Raw genomic sequence first — 24287 nt, forward strand, 5'->3', positions numbered from 1 at the left:
CCTCTTCCAGGACTTCAGCAAGCATCCCTTCCCGGGCGTGTGACAGTTGTGCTCTGGGTTGTGGCCACTCAGGTCTTGAAGACCTCCAGCCTCAGGGGTCCCACAACCTCTCTGGGCAACCCACTCCAGTGCTTCATGATCCTCGCAGGGATTTTGGTTTCTCTTCCTTATCTCCAGCCTGAACCTCTCTAGTGTCAGGAGGTGCCACCGTCTCTCGCCCTCCCACCAGGCAGTGCTGGGAAGAGCCTGTCCCCACCCCCTTGATGCCTTCCCCATAGGCACCGGGGTGTGCTGTGAGGTGCCCCGACACCTCCTCTGCTCCGTGCTGAACCAGCCACAGCCCCACAGACCCTCCTTGCCTCCCCTGAGCCCCTCTGCTTTGTCGACCTGTCTCCGGGACCCCAAAGAGGACGTAGTGCCCAGATGAGGCCTGATGGGTGCTGAGCAGAGGGGATCACCCTTGTGCCCTCTGGCTAGGGGAGAAAGACGGGAGAAAACCCGCCAGAGCGAGCCAAGTGCTGCCTGTGACCCCCCGTGGGAGGAAGCCGGGGAGCCCAGAGGGCTGGCCGGCAGTGCTGGGGTGTGGGGAGAGCCTGTGGGACTTTGTCCTGCAGCCTCCCGGGGAGGCACGAGGTGTTGCCGAGTGAACCCTTTTGCCATACGTGCCTGGAGACATCTGCCACGGCCGGAGCGACCTGACGGGGCCCTGGGAAGGCATGGCCGAGGCCTCGGGGACTGCCGTGAAACACCGATGCCGAGCACCAGACCGGAGATGGGGCATGCGGGGGCAGTGGCGCTGCGGTAACCCGCTAACACACGGTAACGTGTGCTGAGGCCGCAGCGCTGCCGGGGCGAGCGCCATGGGTGAGGATGGTCGTTGTGATGTCCCTGAGCAATGGATTGTGATGTCACCAAGCGATGGGTTCTGTTGTCACCGAGGGATGGACTGAGACGTCTCCAAGCGATGGACTGTGATGTCACCTAGCGATGGATTGTGACGTCCCCGAGCGATGGATTGTGACCAGGCATCCCTCGCTGCCTATATGCGGGCGCCGCATCTCACCCGGCCGGCTCGTGCCAGAACTCCAGCTGAGCAGTTTGCGAGGTTTGGAGTGTTGAGCGAGGCCTTGGTGCTGGTGTCGTGCTCGGGGAGTTGTTCCTTGCAGCTCTCCGTGCCTGACCCCAGAGCCGTCGAAGGATTTTCCCCGGCCCTGCCAGGTTCAGGCAGCCAGGGCATCCGGGAGGCGCGCTCGCAGCAGCAGAGGTGAGCTGTGCGGGGAAACCTCACCCTGGGGAGCTGGGAGGGTTTCCTTCTTGAGGCACCTGGGCATTCCTTCCACCCTTCCCCGGGCCAGCCCATGACCGTGGCCCCTCTTCCTTTTCTAGCGTGACACCCGCTGCTGCAGCGCCGGTGAGAGGGAGCGGCTCGTCATCCCCAGCTCCCCCCAGCCCACCGCAGCGAGTGGAGAGCATGGCCACGGAGCTGGACAACCGCTGTCCAATATGCCTGGACAGCTGGGAGGAGGCCAGCTTTGCGATGCCATGCCTCCACCGGTTCTGCTACCCATGCATCCTGCGGTGGGCTGAAAGCAAGCCCGAGTGCCCCCTGTGCAAGAGGAGAATCCTCTCCATCTTGCACTCCGTGCGGGCAGACGATGACTATGTGGAGCATGTCATCACACCATCCCTGACACCATCAGTAAACGTCCGCCAGGCGGCAGGAGCTCCCAGACACCCAGCCGCCCAGGACCTCCGTCGCCCTGCAGCACCCCAACAGCGGGCTGCAGAAGGGGTGCCCAGGCGTCCTGTGGGCGGCTTCCAGCCCCCAAACTGGATGAACCTCTTCCGGAACCACGCAACGCTCCTCCCGATCCTGCAGTCTTGGGTCCACCAGGAGCTGGAGGACATCTTTGGCGACAGGGTGCTGGAGGCAGCCATGGTGGAGGACACCGCCACGGGCATCCTGCCCAACCACCGGATGGATGCAGAGCTGCCGGGCCGGATGCTGGGGGCCTCCCTCCAAAACCACACAATGACATTAGTGCAACAGCGTGCACGTGTCGCTGTGCAATGGCACAGCAGAGACGCCCACCATCTGCTGGGCCGGCAGGACGCCCGTGCTGCCGGGGGGCGGGAGGGCAGCCCCGCGGGTGCCCCCGGCCCCTCTGCCTCCCGAGGAGGGTCTCTCGCCCCTGGCTCAGCCCCTTCCGGCAGCCCTGCGAGAGCCAGCACGCATGAGCTCCCCGGCACCTCATCCGCTGCCACTGGTGGGGGTCCCCGCAGCCACCCCTCTGCTCCTGTTGCCATCCCTGCGGAGCACCAAGAGCCCCACGAGGAGCCAGGGGAGGCTGCGCCCGGGCCCTCCACTTCCAGCCGGGGCTGCGAGCGCTCCCCTGGGGGGCCACGGCGACCCCCAAAGAGGAGGACCGGCAGCCCCGAGGCCTCTCCAGCCAACAAGAGGCCAGCACCGCGTCGCTGACCCTGGAGGGTGCCTCGGGGGATGGCCAAACCAGGACCGGGCCATCAGCTGGGGCACACGCCAGCCCTCTAGGGCTCCCAGCCCCCCAAATCCAATTATCCAAATAAAACAAATGCATGAAAACTGCAGAAGAAGTCTCAGTGTTACTAACAGTGCAGGTGGCGTTGCCACCCTCGCCTGTCTTGCTTTTTTGCCGGGAGGGGTGGGATGTTAAAGCTGACAGGTCCTTCGACGCGTGCCAGGTACTATTTCGTTGTCCCCCGCGAAGGCAAGTGCTGCCCAGCTCCAGGCCTGCACCTCTGCCGCTGGTCCCGGGGCAGATGTTTCCAGCCAGGGGCTCTCCAGGGCCAGCCCGTGCCCCATTCGCTCGTCACCCCAGGCCTGGCCTCCTCCTCACCGCACCCTCTGCCCCCACGTCCCGGGGCTCTGCTCTCCTACCAGCCTGCACTGCCCGGTGCAGCCTCGCTACGACGGTGCCCAAGTCCCTCCTCCCGCGCGGAGCCGTGACTTGGTGCTGCTCTCTGCATCACCCTCGGGTCGTACCCTGCAGAGGCAGGAGCCCCAAGAAGTTCAACAAGGGGAAGCGCCAAGTCCTGCACCTGGGGAGGGACAACCCCAGGCACCAGCACACGCGGCGGGCTGCCCGGCTGGAAAGCAGCCAGGGAAAGGGGACCCCATGCTGCTGCCCTCGAGCACAGGCTTTCTTCCCGCTCTTCCAGATCCTGCCTTGGCGCTGGCTTTTTTTCTCCTCTGCTTGGAAAGCACCCATCTCTGGCACATGCTCGGCAGATGGATGCCAAGCGGCTGAGGACTCTGGGTTTGTCTAGTTTGGAGAGAAGGAGGCTGAGGGGTGACCTCATTGCTCTCTACAGCTTCCTGAGGAGGGGAAGGGGAGAGGGAGGTGCTGATCTCTTCTCCCTGGGACCCAGCGACAGGACGCATGGGAATGGTTCAAAGCTGCATCAGGGGAGGTTCAGACTTGACATTAAGAAGCCTTTCTTTACCAAGAGGGTGGTCAAACACCGGAACAGGCGTCCTAGAGAGGTGGTCCATGCCCCCATGCCTGTCAGTGCCTTAAAAAGAGGCATTTGGGCAATGCCCTTCATAATGGGCTTTAACTTTTGGTCAGCTGTGGAGTGATCAGGCGGTTGGACTAGATGATCGTTCTAGGTCCTTTCCAACTGGAACTATTCCATTTTACTACCTTTCTATACCATCAAATCAGCATTGTTTGCCTTTCTCCAATTTTTCTATTTTTCACTGTCATAAAAATTTTCTGATGAAAGAAACTAAAAATCTTCCTTTTTAATGTAATCTCATTATTCTTACTGAAAATGAGAAAATATAAATAATTCCTTCCAGCCCCATACAATATTTATAGGCCATGTATGTTGTCTAACTGTTATTGTCTCTTGTCCAATATAGTTTTGCTTACATGTATATTTTTGACATTTGCTTGTCCACATTTTTAACTACCAGGATTTTAAAAATATATATTGCCAAGACTTTTTTTGGAGAGTGGGAACTAAAGACTTTGTGCACGATTATTGACTATTTATGTGTATAGTGTGGACTTACAGTTTAATGTGTACTTTTAAGTCATGGATCAGCTCCTGAGAGTTTATTATTTCACTTTTGTTCTCCTCTAAACTCCCTCTAGTATTTCTAAATCCTTAATGGGAACAAGGCCCAGAGAAAGGAACACTGTGTTCTGCTACAATGGCTCTCATTGCATTTTATCATCTTTTCAGCTATTTTATATGATACAATATTATGCTTTGGTATTTTCTGATTGTTATACAGACCGTTAATATCCTGGTTTTCAGGGCTGCATAACACAAATCCCATGGAAATCAGTGCAATATGTCCTCAGTATATTTATATACAAAACTTAAGAGAATTTTTAAAGGTCCAAATTGTTAGAAAGAAGCATGTTTAGTATTGTGTTTCAGAAACGTAGACATAATGGTTGCCAACTCTGGCATATACATATAGTAGGGTAGACTGATCTTTTTACATATGTTAAGTTATTAACTTAGATGCCCTTTCAGGCATTTGCACATCCAAGAATCTGAACAGCATGGAAAAGTGTCTGACATTTTAAGTTGTAGGGGGAACAAGGGATAGTGGAGGAAAAATTGACCATGTTATCTGAATGTCAGTAGTATTAGATGGCCATTTAGCTTCCCCAGAACCTTTGGACTGATGCAGGCTTTCTCAGATCAGATCTCTTTCACCTGCAGTAGAAGCAGGAAGGATGCTTGCGTGCAGGCAATTAAAACCCACATAAAGTCATGGCAGAGTTGCAGGCCCTGCATTTGGTCCTCCTAAGGACTTCTGTTTGTAATCCTGTGGAGCTCCACAGTGTTTAAGGAGGAGGAGTTACCATAGCTCTAATCACGGCCATTAGGATTGTCACACAGGTAATAGCTGGTCAAATCATAAAAAGCATAGATGCATTCCTGCTATTTTTTTGGAGTCCTAAAACCAAATGTCTTCTGATGCTTTCTCTTTCAAGCAAATAAACACTACAGCTCTACTCTGAGCTTTTGCTCATAATACACTGAGTCCTTTTAGAGCTGTCATTGAATAAATAGTAGTTGAATATCTGGCTGCCTTCTCTTTCATACGTGAGCAAGTTCCCTGTAACTCCAGTGATATGAATAAAGTGACTCATATATCACTGTTGTGTCACGAGGGAGTTAGCCTTAGAGACAGGAAAATCAGTAGGAGTCCATGTCACGAGTGAGCTGTAAAGATTATGTCTTGGCAATGTTACTCATCTTGAGTAAGTCAGTCCCTTATTGCACACATAAAGTCTGCTTCATTAAGGAAAGTAGAATCTAACACTGAGTTAAAAGCCTTAGGATTTGGCCTAGTGTTTTTAACTTTTAATTTGGCACTGTAATGGAACAATATGTGCTACTTGTTCTTACACAATAAATACCAAAAATGGTTTTGTTGTGTTCTTGTAGTTACCAAGCTTGTATTGTGCAATAAACTGTAAAAGTATTTTTAAAACAATATGGTGTTAATAAAGGCCATATTAATTGGATTCTCTGCGAGATTTCTGCTAAATTCATTATACACTGCCTATTTTCAACAGCATATTTATGTACTAGGCAAGTAGAAAAGATTTTTAGAAGTTGGTATTTTAATAGAACTTCAGAAATGTGTTTATGGTGCAATTTTACATTTCTGTTAAGTTCTACAAAAAATAAGTGGTTTTAGTCTCATAAACTGCTCACGTGGACATAAGGGCTGTAATGAAAACATCCAAAGTAATATGAGAAGATTAACCAGGAACTGCCAGTTACCTTGTCTCCTATTCATGAACAAGGGGATATTTGGCTGTACAGAATATTAATAACATTTAAATATATCCCACACAATATGTAAGTTTTACTGAAGGCAGAAAGTTGAGGGGATTCAGAAAATCATCATGTATGGGCTCGGTGTATGTATGGGCATATCCACATTCAATCTTTGTACCTACCGAAATATAGGTGTTGATAGAACATGAGGATATATTACTGTGTTTATACATAATTAAGTTAGGCACATTTAACAAAGGACCTGATACTCACGCTTCACAGTGTTGATTAGCCACCAGTTGATGTCACTAGGAAAAAATGTACCTTGCTAATCAACAGTTATTTGCCATGGACTTTTCTTAAAACTTCCCATGAAGCCCTTCATACTAACGATTATCATAGGCAAGGTTCGGGACTAGCCAAACTAATCTAGCATGGCAATTCCTGTGTTCCCATAAAAAATGACAATTTATATTGACAAGTAAGTCTCTGGAGTTTCCAATTTCTGTATGTGGTCTTCCTTAATATTCTCATTTGAAGGCACACTCTGTAGTCATTTTTCAGTCATCCATGTTCCTTCACATGAGAAAGATTCCACTTTCAGCATGTTTTATGTTGTTTTGTCGGTTAATTGCTGAGCTTACAAGAGTTTTCATGACTTAGCGGATGCGATACCCATTTATATCCACTTAGGTAAAGCCCATTTTGTGCTCAGACCAACCTTCCGATCCCCAATGGAGAGGCTAGCAGACCAGCCAAGGATATTCTTTTCATGGAGGCCGATTCTGTGTTCTACAGTCCAGGGCAGGCAGGCTGGAAGGGCGCAGCTCCCCGATTCCCCAGCTCCCCCGGTCATACACATGTGTAAATATCTACCAGCTGAAAGCTGGAGCAGGGGAGCAGAGTCCCACCCCATTCCCCCCCCGCCCCGCCCCAGTCAGTGTGACTCTCCGTCTTTCCCGGTACCGTGTCCTGAAGGAAAGCAGGCTAAAGATGGGTGAGGAGCCTGAGGGTCTCTGGGTGAGGAGGCCATCTACACCACGGTTACTGCAGTCGAGCAGTTGAGAGTTTCATCTGGCCAGTTTGCAACGGTAGCCCAAGGGCGGGGCTTTGTATGTACCGCCCACACGCCTGCATTCTGCAGCTTCACCACCTCTGCGGAAGAGACCCCACCTATCAGCTGCAGAAATAGTAACTCCAGCACAGGAAGATTTGTCATCAACTGCAGCTAACACCTCTGTGTTGGACTAGGACAATGAACATAATAGAAAATCATGTTGTAATTAGGTCTGGTTTTGAACAAAAGACAAATTATTTATTTCTTTCTTCAAATGAAGCATAACACTAAGGTATAAAGGGAGTATAAATAACATCTGATTGTGCTCCTAAGCTCCATGCTATAACTTTCTTGCAATGACATCCTTCAACAAATTAACTACATCGTTACTGTTAAGTATTAATTGCACAAAACAGATACACAAAATATATAATGAGCTAGAAAGAGGACAACATTCTTCCATTATGACAAACAACTGTAACAAGAAATGGGAAAAAAAAAAACAAACAATAGATCTAGGCTTACACAGATGGCAACACTGAGAGCTTTAAGTCCTCTCCTTGAACACATTACATGTGATAAATAATATGCAAAATATTTAAAGAATTTTATTGTTGCTTACAGAAGATACTTAGCAAGCAAAGAGACAGCAGCAATCACTGCCTCATGTCTCATATCCCCATCATTCAATGCAAATTTTTACATTTCATGCAATAATCCTGAGCTTATTTTCAGTAACATTGAAATGTCATCTATATTAATTACCAAATACATACAGAGCCCTGCTATGGGGTCTATTGTATTGTTAAGGCATGAAAAAAAGAATAACAGTTTATTAACTCTGAATGCCACAAATACAGCACAGCAGTTAGAAGGCTCAAAAAAGCTCAGAAAGTACCAGTGATTTCTGTGCCAAGGTCCTCCCAGAACACGACTGTGAATCGTCAGCTCCTGAAAAGGTACAGAATCAAATCCTGGCCTCGCTGACATCAGGGAGTTTTGCCATTGCCTTGACTGCTGGACCAAGCTTCAGAGCTATCAGGAGTGACTCAGACTCCTCTTCATATCCCCAAAAAATTGACAAACTTCCTCTCACTCAAGTCAAGTATGAATTTAAAAAACAATACCTACATATTGTTTTCTTAACTAGTATTTTAAGTCTATGGAAAGGTTCCATTCATTATACGGTATGGCAATTAATAAAAAGCCTTTTCAGAAAAAGCTTATTTGTTAGTCTGATTTATTAGTATGTTAAAAGAAGGGGGAAGTACCATGAAAAGAACCTCTGCCAAGTCTATGCTCTATTTATAAATTATTTTTAGTTTTAAAATCGACGACTTTGGTGAGCCAAACCAAGGATATGTGATGCAATTCTAGTCTCCATGGTTCAACGGCTCGTCTCAAAGACAAAGAGCACTGTAGCCCTGTCCAGTCATCAGGTGAAGAACTTATCATCTGCATGAATTGTAAGGGGCTAGTAGTACCTGGATTGTGCGGTTCTTCACATTGTCTCTATTTTACATTTAAGAAGTTCTTGCAAAACGCCCTGTAGTGAGCCAGGGTATTCCAGTTCAGTTAACTAAGCCATTGAAACCAAGGCCAAATTGGTGGCAAGACTTACTTCATACTTACAATTGCATTATGCCCCACACTGGGAACTAAAATAGCAGATGATCTCCTCTAGCTCTGCTACTACTATTGCCTGCCCCTTACGTAGATATTTGCCTAGTTGAGCTCAGAGTTTACAGATCCAGTAGCCTTATCCTTCATCTACAGGGGGCCCGTGGTCTGCCGTGGAAAGAACCACGGTGTGCAAGAGGGACAGACTCTTTTATGCAGCCTTTGTGCATACTTCTTCCCACGCCTGCACCCCTTGCACACGCAAGCCTTCCCTTGATGAAGGTGGTGCTGTCCAATCCTGTCGCTGCAAGGCTCTGAAAACTTTGCAGATGCACAAATCCAACTTAACTAATTTCATCTAAAACACCAAGTTATAATATTGAAAAAATGGTTCGTCACAATAAACCATTCAGGAAACTCATTACTGTCTCATTTGAGATAGAAGGAGAAAAAAGGTTGTTGATATTAGTTACTGGGTTAGAATTTGCGTGGTTTTTGGTTAACTTCTACTAATAAATAAGTTAAAGAAGGCTAAGGCTATAAATTGGTACTGTTTCATTTATAAATATTCACTTTATTTCTATTCTCTTCTAAAAAAAACGTGTTAAGGAAAAAGGTGGCCAGAAGGATTACACATGTTGTAAATTGTAATTTGGTTGTTAGGCTGTAAAAACCAAAAACGTAAGTGAAGTTGAGCACAGTGTAAGAAAAAGCCAGTTTTTAATTAACAACTTATTTACAAGTTCATAAAAATCAACTGAACTGGAGTAGGTGTTCTGTGTTTGTCACCAATATTTTATTGTAACTGGTAACTTGCACGTTTTATAGTAGAAGAACAGAAAGAAAATAAAATTCACTATATACAGCCTTTGTACAGGCTACTTGACTATACACAAGGCATAGTGATCATAACACAACCTAGTCTTCATAATTTGTGCACAAAAAGACACCAGTCAGACATTATGTGAACATTACAGTGAAATGACATCACGAGTCCAGTGAAAATTCAGCATAATACAAAACATATTGATCTACTGCAAATGACATCCTTTAAAACAATAAGCCTTTATTCAGTAGTAACTTAACCAGAGTCCGATGCAGAGATTTGTTGTGTAGTTATAAGTCTTTTAAGTGAAGCAACCTCTGCAGATAAGTTTGCTATGCCCTGCTTCAAATACAGGTTCTCTGACTCAGAGACATTGTAGATATTGTCTTTTATTTCAACAACTCCAGTTTTGCAACCACTCTGAATTTTTACATTGAGTTCCTTTTGATGCCAGAGTTCTGGTTTAAGTGACCAGTCTTGGATGTTAGTCACTTGAACCGAGAAAGGAGTGTGAGAAGAATGCACCAAGTTTTGTGCACCATGTTTTTCAAGCTCAAAATGTCTTTTTGAGGACATGTCAATGGGTGATGACAATTTCTGTGTTGCATCATAGTCATTATCCATCGCTTCCACTTTAACTTGCATGGCTTTGGCTTTAATTCGAAGCTTGTGAGGCAAAGCTGAAGAATTCACTTCTGGAACTTTAACTGTTGCGTGAACATTTTTATGTTCAACTGGGGAATGGATTGGACCCTTAGGAACCTGCTGTTCATCTTCTCCGTCAGATGACTTTCCAACTACACCATCATCGGTTTCTGACGTTCTGGGGGAATTACTGGAGGACCTATTAACTTGCAAGAGAGGAGGAGAATGTGAGTACACATTAAAGGTAGTTCCCATGTAGTTTGGATATATGGATGCTTTATATGAACCTCTGTCATCTCTTGGCTCTCTCTCTAGTTCCATGGGCTCCTGTTTTATGATCTGGAACTTATTTTCGGGACTTCTGCAGTTGCTTTGTATACGATTTGGTTGAGTATGCTCTACGGATGATATTTCAGACACATCAGACATTGAGCTTTGAGGAGAATGTTTAATGACAGAAATACAACTGCTACCAACTATAGATGGTTCATGTTCATCTACAAATGAGTTAATATTTGATTTAGAACTCTGATAGTCTTGGAAATACACAGTTGTTGAGCTACTGAGTTTCTGTATCTCTTGGGCATAGGCTGCAGAACTAATTAAACCAAACTTTAGCTTCAACGAAAGCAGCTCCGCCTTCAAAGTGGCATTCTCCTCTCCCAGTGCAATTAGTTTGTTCTCTAAGACAAGGTCATTCAGTCGTCGTTTTTCACGAGATCTTTTGGCAGCTTCATTATTTTTCCGCCTTTTCTCCCAATACATAGCATCTTTCTTTTCATCTGGAATGAATTCTCGCTTTCTCCGGCAAGCTGAAGATTTGCTTTTTCCACTACTTGCTTCAGTAAGTAATATATCTTCATTTGTAGACAATTCTTCAGACACTTCTGCTAAAGTAGACTTAAGTACCATGATTTTGTCCACATTGCTACCTGCGTCAACAGGTCCGTGTTCCTTTTTAAGGGTCTGCATTTTTCTCAGCTGCATCAGAAACAGTTTGTAGCAGATCTACAATGAGCAACAGAGCAAGCTATTTCCCCAATACTTCTCACTCCACAACTTGATAAATACAGTAATTTTAAATCCACACACATTCTTCCTTTTCTTTCATATTCTCAGACAGAAGTGTCTAGAACCAATTTTCTTGGCAGAGGCAATGGGAATCTTCTTAAAAACCTGGAATAAATAGAGAATTTGATTACTATTTAGGAATTGCTGGTTCAGGATGTGCTAAAGTACCTTTTGATATAAAGCTTAGACTAGCATTTGGTTCATTAAACCTGCTGTAATATGAAGACAGCTCAACACTGAAACAACTGATAGTCTAAGCGTTATGATACCTAGGTAACAGATTTGCTTCCAAAACAAATAAAATACTATAAAAAAAAATATTTGAGTTTTGATCCTACAGTAACGTTGTCACAGAACTTTCCATGATATCACTGACCAACCTAAACCTCCAACAGTTAACACTGCAGAACACCAGGCATGTTGATGAGCAGCACTGGAAAGTATCTTGTTCTTCCACATTAAAGCATCTCTTCTGAAAACAGCTGTGGTGTGTGACTTAGAAATGCTATATATTTGGGTCCTTCATGGATTAAAAATAACGTAAGCTGATTTAGAGAAGCTGGAATGCTTTCTATTGTCTTAAAATAACACCACTATCCATTAAAGCTATTAAAGACTTAATTATTGGGTTTGCATCCTATAAAAAAATATATATACACACATATATATATCTCTATATACACTTGGAGTTTTAAAATGCCTTATTGATCAGTCATATCAATTCGAACTAGTATATGCACACACATAATTTGGGCAAACACCTAACTTAAAAAAATATTGACAAGGAAAAAATGTATTACGTAATTTTTTTCTTGTCTCTTACAAAGAAAACTTTAAAATCAGTATTGAAAAATACATTAGAGAAATAACATTTAATTAATAATTTGCATTTGAAAAATAGTCTTATTACATCAAAGTAAGTTTAATACCATTGAGGCATGTGCACCTTTAGAAGAGAGTGTTTGCATTAAAGTGGAAGTTTAGATCTAAAAGTCTTACCATTAACAAAGGAAAACTAGCTTAACCTTTAGCTTCAGACATTTTAATCATTAAATTTGAACTTTGCATTTAAATTGGCCTTTGTTTTATTTAGTCCCTCTTCATGCAAAATTCTTTATTCTCATAAGATCATTTGGTCTTGATCTGAGATAGAGCTTCTCAATATCTCATTTTCCACAGTCAGTCATGCTCCTGGTAAAATAAATGTAGTATGCCAAGTGCTTTTACAGAACTGACTATCGAGTCAGCAATGATTCTTGTCTGTATAACAAACAAAAAAAAACCAAAATAAAAAAACCCAGCCACTTCAGATTAATGTCACTATTTATTGGGAATGTTCTTACAATGACTAATGAAACTAATTTTAACATTATCAGTTGAGAAAGTTATAAAAGAATTAATGAATTGTATTCTGCCAATTTCTCTTGTATTTTCCAGAAGGCAAAGAGGAGTGAGTGATGTAATAACAATTAAGCAGAGTCATAAAGACTCAGGTTTCAAGCTGGGTTCTGTTCCATCAAACCATGCCAACTCTTCTGTCATGAAAAATTAACACATTTAATAGAAGAGCTAAGTAGAATTTCCTAAAATCCGTGGTTAATTACTGACATGTAACTATTTGTCTTCGATAATACAGCCTTAATGGAAAATAGAGTTAGAAGCCAGCCACACCAAAGACAGCATCTAAATTTTTAGTGCAAAAGCAGCACCACAAATTGCCATGTTTGTAAAGGAGAAATATATCTCCAATACACAAGCAATGACATAGTTAGATCCTGATCCAAAATTCAAAACTGGAGTCAAAGGGAGTTAAATAGTTCTGTCAAGTTAAATAGGAGCTGGATCAGGTTTAAAAACAAAAATAAGCCCCACAACAAAGCAACATCAGTTTGTCCAAACATTCAGTATAATTTGATTTGCTGAAGAAGCTGTATAGCTGTTCTGTCCATTTCACTGTGACATGTAATCAACGGTTTAATTAATATGCATACCAATTTAAATCTAGTAGCAACCCAATACTTTATTTTTAAATTCTGTGTGTTCAACTATGATTTTTTTTTTTTTTTAAAGACAAGACTACCTGAATTTTTGTGGCATTTGTAAAATATTCAGTGTCTGTAACACGACTTTACCTTAAAAGAAGAAAAATACTGGGATTTTATTTCATTATCCGGTAGCATTGGGAATGCACAGTTATTGATCTGTAATTGTCTTGATATACTAAAATCGCTGTATTCACTTGTAATATTAACTTCTGTGTTTCTGAGAAAATGCATACACCTTCTATGGCACACAGCAGGAAGCAGTATAACATGTACTGAATACCTGTGAAATCATCACCTGTCTCTTAGTATGCATCTCAGCCATCACTCACTGAAGTCAAAAGGGTTCAAAACAACTTTTGTGAAATTTCAGCGCCTTACCAATAGAGAGGTCTTACTGAATTTAACAGTACTAGAGAGCTACAGTCAAACCCAAATAAAGATATTTATTCTCTTAGAGAAGGGACACTAATAGGCATACATCATTATTTTCTATATATTTATTTGCCATATACCCTGGAACATCTACACTTACTTGAAACAGTAGCAACAGCAAGGAAGTACTTATAAACATAGGATTTGTGCATGCTTTAGAAGAATGAAACTATACCTACACAGATTTAATACAACTTTTTTTTCCTCTTATATTCCAATCTTCCATTTCCACACAATATAGAAGCAATAGGTTTAGTCTTGAACAAGACTGTTTCAGGATAAGAACTATGACTTTGTGTCTGTCTGTATGGTTTCCAGCTCAAAGTGATCCCACTTCAGTGTTTGTCCAACACTGTGATCTAGGAAAAATACTACTAATGATGATGATAATAATTAGCAAAGAGTTGTTGGTTTAGGTTTTTTTTCCCTAAATGAATGTAGTCTAATGGCATAGTTCATCAGTATGACCATCCACGTACCAGTAAAAACACAACAGCATGTCCAAACATAATCTCCTGCAGCCTGACACTGGCACTGAGCTGCACTTAACAACCCAACAACCTGCAGACTTCCTGTCCCTTGTTCTGTGGGACTTCTGCAGTTTGGGCCATTCCAGTGTACAATCTGCTCACTGTAGCACTGATAACTCCCGTTTTGGCCAGTCTCCCTCCTGTACACATTGTTCCTGGCACAAACAGACAGAACGTCAGTAGCGTGCAAGTCTACAGCAAATATTAAGTGTGTATCAAAATGACCATGTTTTTGCATGCAGTATTCAACTTTGCTCTCTGCCAGAGTCCATCAGTAAAGCTGTCCAGACAGACATGTAACCCACTCACATAGTCATACTGGTTTGCTACTTATGTAGTTAGTTCTAATGCCATTACTTTAGTGAACTAACAGAACAACAATAAATCTTCAGCTCTTTCCATATCTTCCTTGAGCACTTTTATCATGGTAACTGGAATTGCTGCTTTACAAACAGGAGTCAAAGCCCTTGTTTATTAATACTTCTCCATGTGGATCAGCCCAGTGCTGAGTCTGTAAACAAATTAAATTCCATCTGATGATAATGGCAAAATGCCTTCAATGAAACCAGCCATTTCACTTCACTTGCATTTTATAATTCCACTGGAAAACATCGGTATTTACACATAAATTAATGAACTGTAATGATTCCTCTGACTATATTTCAAATTCCAATATTTTCCCTTATGATTAATTTTTCAATTGCTTTATCACTCCCTCATAAAGTGTTATAAAACCAACATTTAATACTTCCTTACATTAGTCACTGCTAAAGATTTTTTTTTTCTTGGTTGGTTGATGTTAATGGCATTGAGTGCCAATTCAACAATGTAATAACACTCGACCCTATTAACTTAATTACAGACCCAGTCTTGCTCCCACAGCAATTTTCCCATTGGCTTCAGTAGAAGCAAGATACAATCCCAGATCCAAATATTAATGAGGCTGTTGTATAGAACTCATGCTATTTAAGCAAGAAATTATGTATGCAGAAATCATGAAAAGTTAATTTATCCATGGACTTCAAAAAATACTTAAGTGATCTGATCGTGTCAAAATAGTACATTAAGGATCTGATCCTGGGGATTTGTGTATTCACACTGTAATAATTGAAATGTTTCAAAAGGTTGAAGGACAGGGCCACAATCTTTCCTCTCTCTCTTCTGTGTAATTTAATTACATAAGTCATTTCTGCTTTAGAGAATGCACGTGGGCCTCCCCATGTACGTATGTTTCCCCACAGAGTAGCTGCGTATTATTAGTAGTATTTAGCAAAATAATTCATGCTATCTCCAAGCATAATTTTTCAAACATATCCTAGAATGAGATAACTAATTGTTTAATTCTATTGCTCTAACATTTTGATAGTGATTCTATGAAACTAAATGAAATCCCATTTCTAGCAGTTGGATGCTCAATCACAATTCACTTTTGTATCACCATGCATCCAAAAAATTTCTCTCTCAGTCCTTCAAAAATGGAAGAAAATAATGGCTAAGTACAACTTCTTGCTTTAAAAAAGAACCACGCCTCTATCACCATCACTACTATACAGCAAACTGCAGAAAAACAATAGGAGCTCGTATTGGTATGTGTCTGCACACATTTTTAGTTGTTGTTGTCCATGTTTTGCATAGGTATCATTAATTATATTACTGCTACCATTCTGTCACAGGTTATTTATTTTGAAAATCTGTCTACATACCGAAAGAGCTGGTGTAGAACCTGCTCACAGATACCAAAATGACCAGTTTGCATTCCAAACTTTGAAAAACTGAAGAATATGGTTTGTACTTTATCTTCAAAGTGTTTTAAAAACAGTTGCTATCTGTCTCAAGACTTTTATGAGGTACAGAAAAAACATCATCCTCACTGCACATGCAGAACAGGAGGCTGAGTTTAAGCTTAGGTGGTGAATACACAGCCTGCCTAAACACTGCTGAAATACTTGGGAGCCACTCTACCCCTACTGCTTTTCACAGACAAAAATTATGCCATCAAATTCTGCACCTCTCAGGTCTATCATAATTCAGAAATCTCCTCCAACAGAGGATGTGGCCCCATTCCAACCTCCACTGAAATCCTTCAACATACTTTTTCTTGCCTTGTATCTAGCACCGTTAGTAAAATTATGCTCCTGTTGAAGAAAAGCTTTAATGCTGGCTCCACTGGAAGAGCAATATTATCCTTAGGATAGATTTGTGGGCAAGAGGGTCTAGGCAATGTAGAGCACATGAACTTCAAACTTTCTGGAAAAAAACTAGATGACTGCATTTTATGCTATGATGCACAGGTTATCCATGGTCACAAAGGGGAAAAGCATTTACAATACAAACGTTACCACCAATTACTGCCATTATATAGTTGCACTCTGAGACCATGAATCCATTACAACAGCATGGAGCAATGCAGAACTATTGATCCTGTGTACACAGTTCCCTTTTCTTACAACTTCACGGGCACCTTAAGTGCTCCCGGTTTCAGGATCAACGAGTAATTAGGTCAGTGGAACACTGATGATGATAGCTATGTACAAGATGACCCATTTTTGCTAAAATGTTGATCATCCTAGTGAAAGAAAAAAAATGGGAGATGTCTACACGATATAGTCCATTGGGAACATCAGAAAATCATTTATTACGACACTTTTCAATCAAATATAAAAAAAATGAGTAAGATCATCATGGAACTTGGAACACTATTGCACCTTCATATTACCCACCTCCAAGCTGTACCCAGAAAGTTTATGTCATATGTAATTTTCACAAAAGGCTTTCATTGTTAGGAAAATTACTTAAGTTACTGTTTATCTTAATAACTACAAATTAACTCATTAAGGTACAGCTTGCTTCCCAAAGGTAAATTACACAAATTATGCAAATAAAATTATTATTTGGAGAGCATGAAACATATGTTAAAAGTAGCTGTTGCTCAAAAGGGTCAGTCAAGGTTAACAGGGGCAAATTTGACCTATATTTTCTTCCATTTCCTTAGGAAGACAGTATGATTCTATCAGATATGTTCAATTTTTCCAAAACAAGCTGTTTACTGCTCTGATTTAAGGGGAGGAAACAAAATCTAAGAATGTTACTCAAAGTGCCAGGAAAAACTTTAAAACTGGAAAGCAAAGGAAATGTATATATAATTTGCATAAATATTTATTACATATATATAATATGTAGTATGTGTATATAAATCATGCCATTTTAAATATCACATCACTTTCCAGTATTTTTAATAAAACCCCAATAGAAAGAACGGTTACTGAAGGTACAGTCTATGACAGTATGCTTCTCCTCATTTCAATAGCTACTTGACAGCAGGAAAAGCTAGGCTGCAAAAAGCTATAACTTAATAGTAACAATGTTCTGGAAATACGATCTCAGCTTTTCCCTAGTTAAGAACCATTAAAAAAACCCACAAAGCCAAATGTTAATTATTCTGACAACAAATGGCTTTCTATTATTGAAGTCTGTTCTTAAAATGCCAAGCATGGACCAGACCTTCAGCTGACCTAAACTTATATAGCGCTATTTAAAGGCAGCAGAATTATGTCAATTAATCCCAGCTGATGCTCTAAACATGCATCTTGTTATGTAACAACTCAAGTACAAATATGTGAAACAAACACCACCTGTAAAATGTCAGTATCTACCACTCACTACAAACAGAACAGAGAAGTAGCAATCTTTAGAGCTCTGATTCTGTGAGATGGTCCAGGCAAGAAGACCACTGCCCATGCTGAGCCCCATTTTCTTTACTGGGTTGCATTCCGCTCGTAAGAGGAGGTCTTGCAGCACTGGCACCTATACTGCTAACTGCTGTGCAGCCACCTCTGTGGCAAAAAACAATTAATTATTCAAATACATCAGGACAGACTGAAAATGACACCAAGATGGAGCAACTCAAGAAAGGGGAAGAAAAAACCCCTGCCATAAATAAAGCATACTTTCTGGTAGAAGATAGATTTGTCTAATATCTGTTACCAAATGCAGTCTCATAGTATGCTAATTTGGACATTGATCAATCCAACACGTGAATTAGGAAAAACAACAGGATATCTAAGGGGGTCTTAATAATAATTCATTTCAGATCTACCTTTTAATACAAGTTTTTAAGAACGTTGCTTCTATCACATTTTGAGTCAAGTCCAAGTATGCCCTGGCTTACACAATCTTACTTTTGACAGTCACGCTTAGCATCAGTATTAGACAGTTACATATACCTTGTTTAAAAAAAAAAAGACTTTTTAAATTATTATTTTCAAACACTGTAAAATACTGTAACACGGAAATCAACTGTCATTTTCTTTTAGAACAGACTGCAGGAATCGGCCATCTATTTGCATTTTTTTTCTATTACATATCCTAAGCACATTTATATCTCATAACTGGCTGTAATGATCATGGCAAGGTCACCTAGAAGAGTCAATTAAGCTGATGAGTCAGATACATTGCTTAACAGTGTGTAATAGGACTCAAACAGAGGATTTTATTGTTCATATTATTGCATCATAGTGATGTTATAACAGCAGCAAGATTGCTGTCTGGAAAAAACTATTGCATAAGGATAGTTTGCATAACTATTTGTTAAAATAAGTCAATTTAAAATGAGCTAAAGGTGTATTTTATTTATGAGTTTTATTTCAAGATAGAGGATTGAAAAAAGCAGCATGGTACTGATATCTTTCACAGACTCTATTTAGACTTTATTGCAATAGAAACAATGTCCGTATGTTCTGCAAATTTTGGCCAAATCATGGCAAATACTGTTCCTTCTTAGGATGAGATAAGCTGTGAGGAGGTCATGTAAGTTCATGTTGCTCCTGGGAAGACTCTAAGCTTTTTGACACCTTTCAGATCAGTTCCTTTAAAAAAAAACCCCACAGCAGAAACTTAAGGCTTTGAAGTCAAATCCAGGAAGCTGGATATTTTAAAAGCTAGTTAAGAGTTCTTTGGAGAATAAGATGAGTTAAAGATATAAAGTAAATAAAAATGGAAAGTAGAGGCAGATCATTCTAAAAAGTGTTAGCACTTCAACAGTCAGAGGCATCTGTAAGGTGAGAACTTTTATAACAATAACTATTAGTGCCAATGATATTAAGGATCTTTCTTTGGTAATCCTTGAACTTGTTGATTTAAATCGGGTCTTTGGGCCAAAACCTGAATCCTTATTCATTCAAGTTTCCCATCAAAGTCAACATTTTGATTGAATAAGGACCGTAAAAGTGATGCACATAGCAATATTTTAAACGAGGCTCTGGATTGAATTAATTACTGAGGAGGGCAAAGATGACTCAAAGTAGGTTACATACACAGGAGCGAACACAATGAAACTGAGTGCAGTCATTCAAGTCACAAGGACAAGAAAAAAAAAAAAAGGGTTGTTTTTAACACAACTCCAAGACAGCTTCATGATCAAAGCTGTACTTGACCCCAACAATCAAGTAGCAGAGAAGTTTATGCATGTTATCAAGAATATCACATTTTTAAATTACTTTGCTGCTACTACCTACAGTAGGTATACTGAACATAAAGACAGTGGCTGCAGCCTAAATTTGGACTTGGGAGGTTTTGGACACAAGCACAGTGATGTTGGTTTCAACTACTTAGCGGACTGTTTTAGTCACACACAAAAAACACCTCATCTTGAAAGTCAAGTTATCACCAGCAACTTTCAAGCTATGCTCCTGTCGGGGACATAGCACAAGCTGACCCCAGAGTACAGGATGTCCAGCCACAGCTTTTGCCACTGCAACGCCGAAGTGACTTGGCAAAATAACAGAATTGGGCAATGGCCATTTTTTGTTGTTGTTGTTCGTTACGTAAGGAGAAGGCCGAAAATACTCGGGTCGCGGGAGTGTGTTAGGCTATCTCATGCTTACCTGCGAACCGTACCCCTCTCGCGGTGCGGGGACGCAGGCGACAGCGCGGGAGGGGGGGGGGGGGGGGGGATTGGGAGAGGGGGAAGGGCCTTTGTCTGGCGCTCCCTGCCTGCAGGCGACGGTGGGACAAGGGGGGAGACGGGCGGGGGGTTGGGGACGGTCCGCGGGGCGCGGGGCCGAGCCGCGGGGAGGCGGCGTCCGTCGCCTCCCCGCGGCTCGGCCCCGCACCGCGCCAGCCACAAAGGCTGCCCGGCTTGGCCCGGCGGCCCCCTACGTGACCGGCGGCGCATGGCGCCCGGCCCGCTCCCCCCTCAGCACGGCCCCGCGCTATCAGCCCGCCGCCGCCCCCCCCACCCGCCCGCCGCCGCCGCCGCCGCCCCAGCCCAGAACAAAGGGCTGAGGGGGAGCGCCAGCGCCCCCAGCCCTCGCTCGCCCGCCGCCGCGCGCGGCCGCCGCGCCCCAACGGCCACCAACGGCTCCCAACTGCCGCTGGGGAGACGGCGACCCCCGCGTGCGGCGCAAGCCTGAGGAGAAGGTGGGCGCGGGATCGGGCTCCGCGTACCGGCTCCGCTCCCCGCCGGGTCTGTCACACTGACCTACTTGCAGTGCTGGAGACTGCCCCCGGGGGCCCTGCTCCGCTGCCCCCGGGGGCCGGCGGCACCTGGCCCCCCGCCCGCCGCGGCCGTCAGGGCACGGGCGGGACGGCTCTACCTCTCTCCTCCGGCGGGGCTGACATCTCCTAAACGCCTTCCTCCCTCAAATTAGACGTTCCCTAATTTTTTTAATCTTTTTTTGTCTAAAGAAACGGCAAGTGAAAGCCCGTACCGGAGAGACGGCTCAGCGTCTGGGCGAAATGCCTTCCTAAAAATACAGCCTTATCAAAACGTCTCTGAAGGCGTGGAGTTAAAAATCCGAGCAAATGGCCTCGAACGTCTACACGCACAGCTCTGGAGAAAAGACCAGAAATAGCACATGAAGCCACAATTGCTAAAATGCGATGGGGCTAAATATAGACCAACACAAATCTCGTTTTAAGGCACCCGGCACGCAGCCGGCGAGCGCGCCTTGCCTCTGCGCTTACCCAGTTGTCTACTTCCCTTATTAAACGCTCTTTAACAAAATCTGTTACAGTTACGGGTTTTTGGGGGCTTTTTCTCTGGGCGAGATTGTCCTAGTTTCTTTGTAGCAAGATTATAAAATCGCATAATTAGCTCCCTCTTCCCAGCCTGGCTGCCAGCAAATTCTGTGGTTACATAATGCAACATTTCCAGGAACTATTATGCGATCGGTCCCGCAGCGCCTGAAAAACAGCGACAAAAGTGACGAAAAGGGCTGAGGCAAGCGCAGCCCCGCACGGCGCGGGCACAGGGGCCGGGCCGCTGCCATTAATCCCGCTTGCCCGCGGGCAACACCCCCCAGCGCCAGCCGAAAAGAGGGGTCTCGCCGGCAGGCTCCGGCAGCCCGGCGGCACGCAACTCCCCGTGGTTTCGGGGCCGAGGCGCGGCCGGCGCTCGGGACCCAGCCCTCCGCCCCGCACGGCGGCCGCCGCGGCTGCCCGCTACCCGCCGGCACATTATGCAACGCGGGAGAGCGGCTCCGGCGTCGCTGCCCCGGGCTCGCGGTGGGGAGAAACGGGGCGTAGTGCGGCACGCCGGGAACGAGCACCCCCCCTTCCCCCCCCGAGGGAAAGCCTTCGGCGGGCATCTCCCGGGCTGCCTCCCGCGCCGCCACCCCTCCGCCGAGCCGCCCGCCAGCGCGCAGAGCCGGCCCGCCCGGCGGACCCCTCCCCGCCCGGCGGCAGCCGGAGCCGGCTGGGCTCGCGTTATGTAACAACCGCCCCCAGCCGAGGCGAGGCGAGGCGAGGCGAGGCGAGGCGAGACGCGGCGGGCGCCGCAGCCCAGGCGGGCACCCTAACTTTACACCCGCGCGTACGCGCGCATTCCTACCTGCAGCGCACCGCGGGGCGCCGAGCATCCCCCGCCCCGCACCGGGCCGCGGGCGAGGCGAGGCGGCCGGTGGTGCGGTGCCGTGCCGCGCTGTGCTGTGCAGGCAGCAGCGGAGCGGCCGGGCGGGAGCGTGCGGCGGCGGCGGCGACGCGGAGGGATGTGTGTTAGTAGGTCAGGGCTGCGCGGCGCGGGGCTCATAGCCCGCATGCCAGCCGCGCCGCGCCGTGACTGGCGGCGACGCCGTCCCAATGGGCGCCGGGCGCTGCCGGAGGACGGCCAATGGGAGCGGTCGGGGGCGGGGCGGGGCGGGGCGCGGGGCGGTGTGTGGTACAGTAGGTCTGTGTGCTGGCGATTGCATAACCGCCGGCGGGGCGGGGGGCGGGGGGCGGGAGGGGGGGAGAGCGGCGCGGGGGGCGCCGGCACTTACGTAACCGCCGCGGCGCCCCGCGGCAGCGCGCAGGGGGGCGCTCGCCCCGCGCAGCCTCCGCAGGGGCGCAGCGCCGCGGCACCGCGCCCCCTCCCCGGCAACGGCAACGGCAACGGCAACGGCGGCGGCAACGGCGGCGGCGGCGGCTCCGCGGGGGTTTGCGGTGGGGGCTGAGCGCCGCCGCCCGCGCTGCCGGAGGAACGGAGCGCGGCGGGGCTCTCGCAGCCTTACCGCTGCCTTGGTGAGTGGCGTCATCAGATTGTATATGTATGGCGTGTAAAAATCAAACCCTCAGCCCCGGCGGGAGCGTTGTCGTCTCAGAGCAATTGCACAAGACCCGGGAGCCGTGCTCCTGAGGCACGTACCTGCCACCTAGCCACGCATACGGGTAATCCGCCGGTGGATCGCGCTTCGGCTTTGACTCGCGGAAAATAGTAATAATAATCGTAAAAGGGAGGAGAAAAATAGAAGGGGGAAAGGAGCCCGCTGACGGTGGCCGGCCTCCGCGCTGGGCGTGCTCCCTGCCGGTACGCCTCTTGGCACTTCGTACCGCGGGCTGCAAGGCTTACCCTGCGCGGCACAGCCGCTGCTTGCCTTCACTGATCGTCAAGGGTGGAGGATTTTGACAGCATTTCTTCCGCCCGCTTCATCTCTGCCCTCATCCCTGAGGCGGCAGCGCTGAAATGCTGCTCGAAAGCGGGGACACGTTTTGGAGAAACTCGCCCCCGCTGCCCCTCGCCCTCTCGGGGCCATCCCCCCGCGGGGGCCGAGGGGCCCTGCCTGCAGTCCCACCTCTCCCGCACCTTCAAGCCCTACTTCTCTCTGCAGGGCATTACAAAGAGCGGAGATTCAATAAGAAAGTCTGATGCTGGTTTGACCCTTGTTTAACCTCCATTTTATAAAATGACACATGGCCAGCAAGAAATCCAATTCTCCTCTCAGAGTGTGTTTGAATGTACACACGTTTGATTAAGTGTGCGATATGTATCTTCCTCATTTTTTTCCTCGCAGAAGGTTTGTCACTCTCTTTTTTTCCTTCACAAGTAAAATTTATGGAGACGACAGAAAATTTTCTTTATTAAATCCTAGGTCCAGAACATAAATGATTCCTGATTTCATTCTGTTAAACACTCTTACCAAAATAGCACAGCCTTCACTAACATAGTCCTGTTATATTACTCTGTCATCCCGTATTTATATGTCGACAGAGATAGCCCTCTGAAGCAAAGCAAACCTAACAGCAAATTCAGACACCAGAAGAGTTCACTGAATACTTTTTGGTTTATCTCAGCCCTCGATCTTTTATCACACTTACCCATACCATCCCTCTACAATAAATCTAAGTGCCTTGAACTCATTTCTATATATCTCCCCAGATTATTTATTATGCAAGTCTAACAACCTTTACACGCATCGATTTTCGCCTCTTCCCCTCCCTGTTTCTAATACCTAGGATGCGGAGCTTTGTTAATGGTAACAGACTACAGAGCCCACCATGACTAGGAAGGGGACTCAAAAGCAGCCCACGTCCAAGAGTTCGACCGTTGTCCCCATCTGGGGGCTGCACGGTCAATTTTTTTGCCGTGCTTCCTCTTGCCAGTGGGTGCACAAAGAAAGACGTTAGGCATGCTACTGGAAATGTCAGGCATGAGCTCTAGCAATGAGCTTGAAGACCTGCTTGCTCATAAGTATTGGTGGTCTAATTAAGGTCTTAGGCACACTGGAGGACCTATGTGAGGAAACTTGTGCAGCACGCATTATGTCCTGTGCTATGCGTATTGCACTGAGCGTCCCCAGGACTGTCAAAAAGTAAAGTAAATCCCAAAACATCAGGCAACTTTTTAAAGGAAAAATGAAATATTTTCACTATGGCAAATATTGTGGTGAATCCTGGGCATATACTTTTAACAACTTTAAATCTCATCTCTAGAAAAAAATAAATGCAGTAACTCAAACCTGCCTTCATAACTTAGATTCTTGAAATACAGAAAGAAGTCTCCAAGGCAATAATAC

General features: G+C 45.3%; 1 protein-coding gene across 5 annotated transcripts; it reads right to left on the reverse strand.

Moving 5' to 3' along the window:
* Nucleotides 1-7086: 7086 nt before the first annotated feature.
* Nucleotides 7087-22669, reverse strand: NFIL3 (nuclear factor, interleukin 3 regulated). 5 transcript variants are annotated; one of them, XM_076363188.1, is made up of 4 exons: nucleotides 21848-22011; nucleotides 13969-14174; nucleotides 13669-13848; nucleotides 7087-11117 (listed from the first exon to the last, which is right to left on the reverse strand). In XM_076363188.1, the coding sequence occupies exon 4, from the start codon at nucleotides 10926-10928 to the stop codon at nucleotides 9552-9554; it is 1377 nt and encodes a 458-aa protein (XP_076219303.1). In that variant the 5' UTR covers nucleotides 10929-11117; nucleotides 13669-13848; nucleotides 13969-14174; nucleotides 21848-22011; the 3' UTR covers nucleotides 7087-9551. The 5 variants fall into 5 exon arrangements, with proteins under 5 accessions (XP_076219303.1, XP_076219304.1, XP_076219302.1 ...); XM_076363189.1 differs by having other exon boundaries at nucleotides 13669-13863; XM_076363187.1 differs by lacking the exon at nucleotides 13969-14174.
* Between the last annotated feature and the right edge of the window lie 1618 nt (nucleotides 22670-24287).

The sequence above is a fragment of the Aptenodytes patagonicus genome, chromosome Z (assembly GCF_965638725.1).
Source record: "Aptenodytes patagonicus chromosome Z, bAptPat1.pri.cur, whole genome shotgun sequence".
NCBI classification, from domain to species: Eukaryota; Metazoa; Chordata; class Aves; order Sphenisciformes; family Spheniscidae; genus Aptenodytes; species Aptenodytes patagonicus.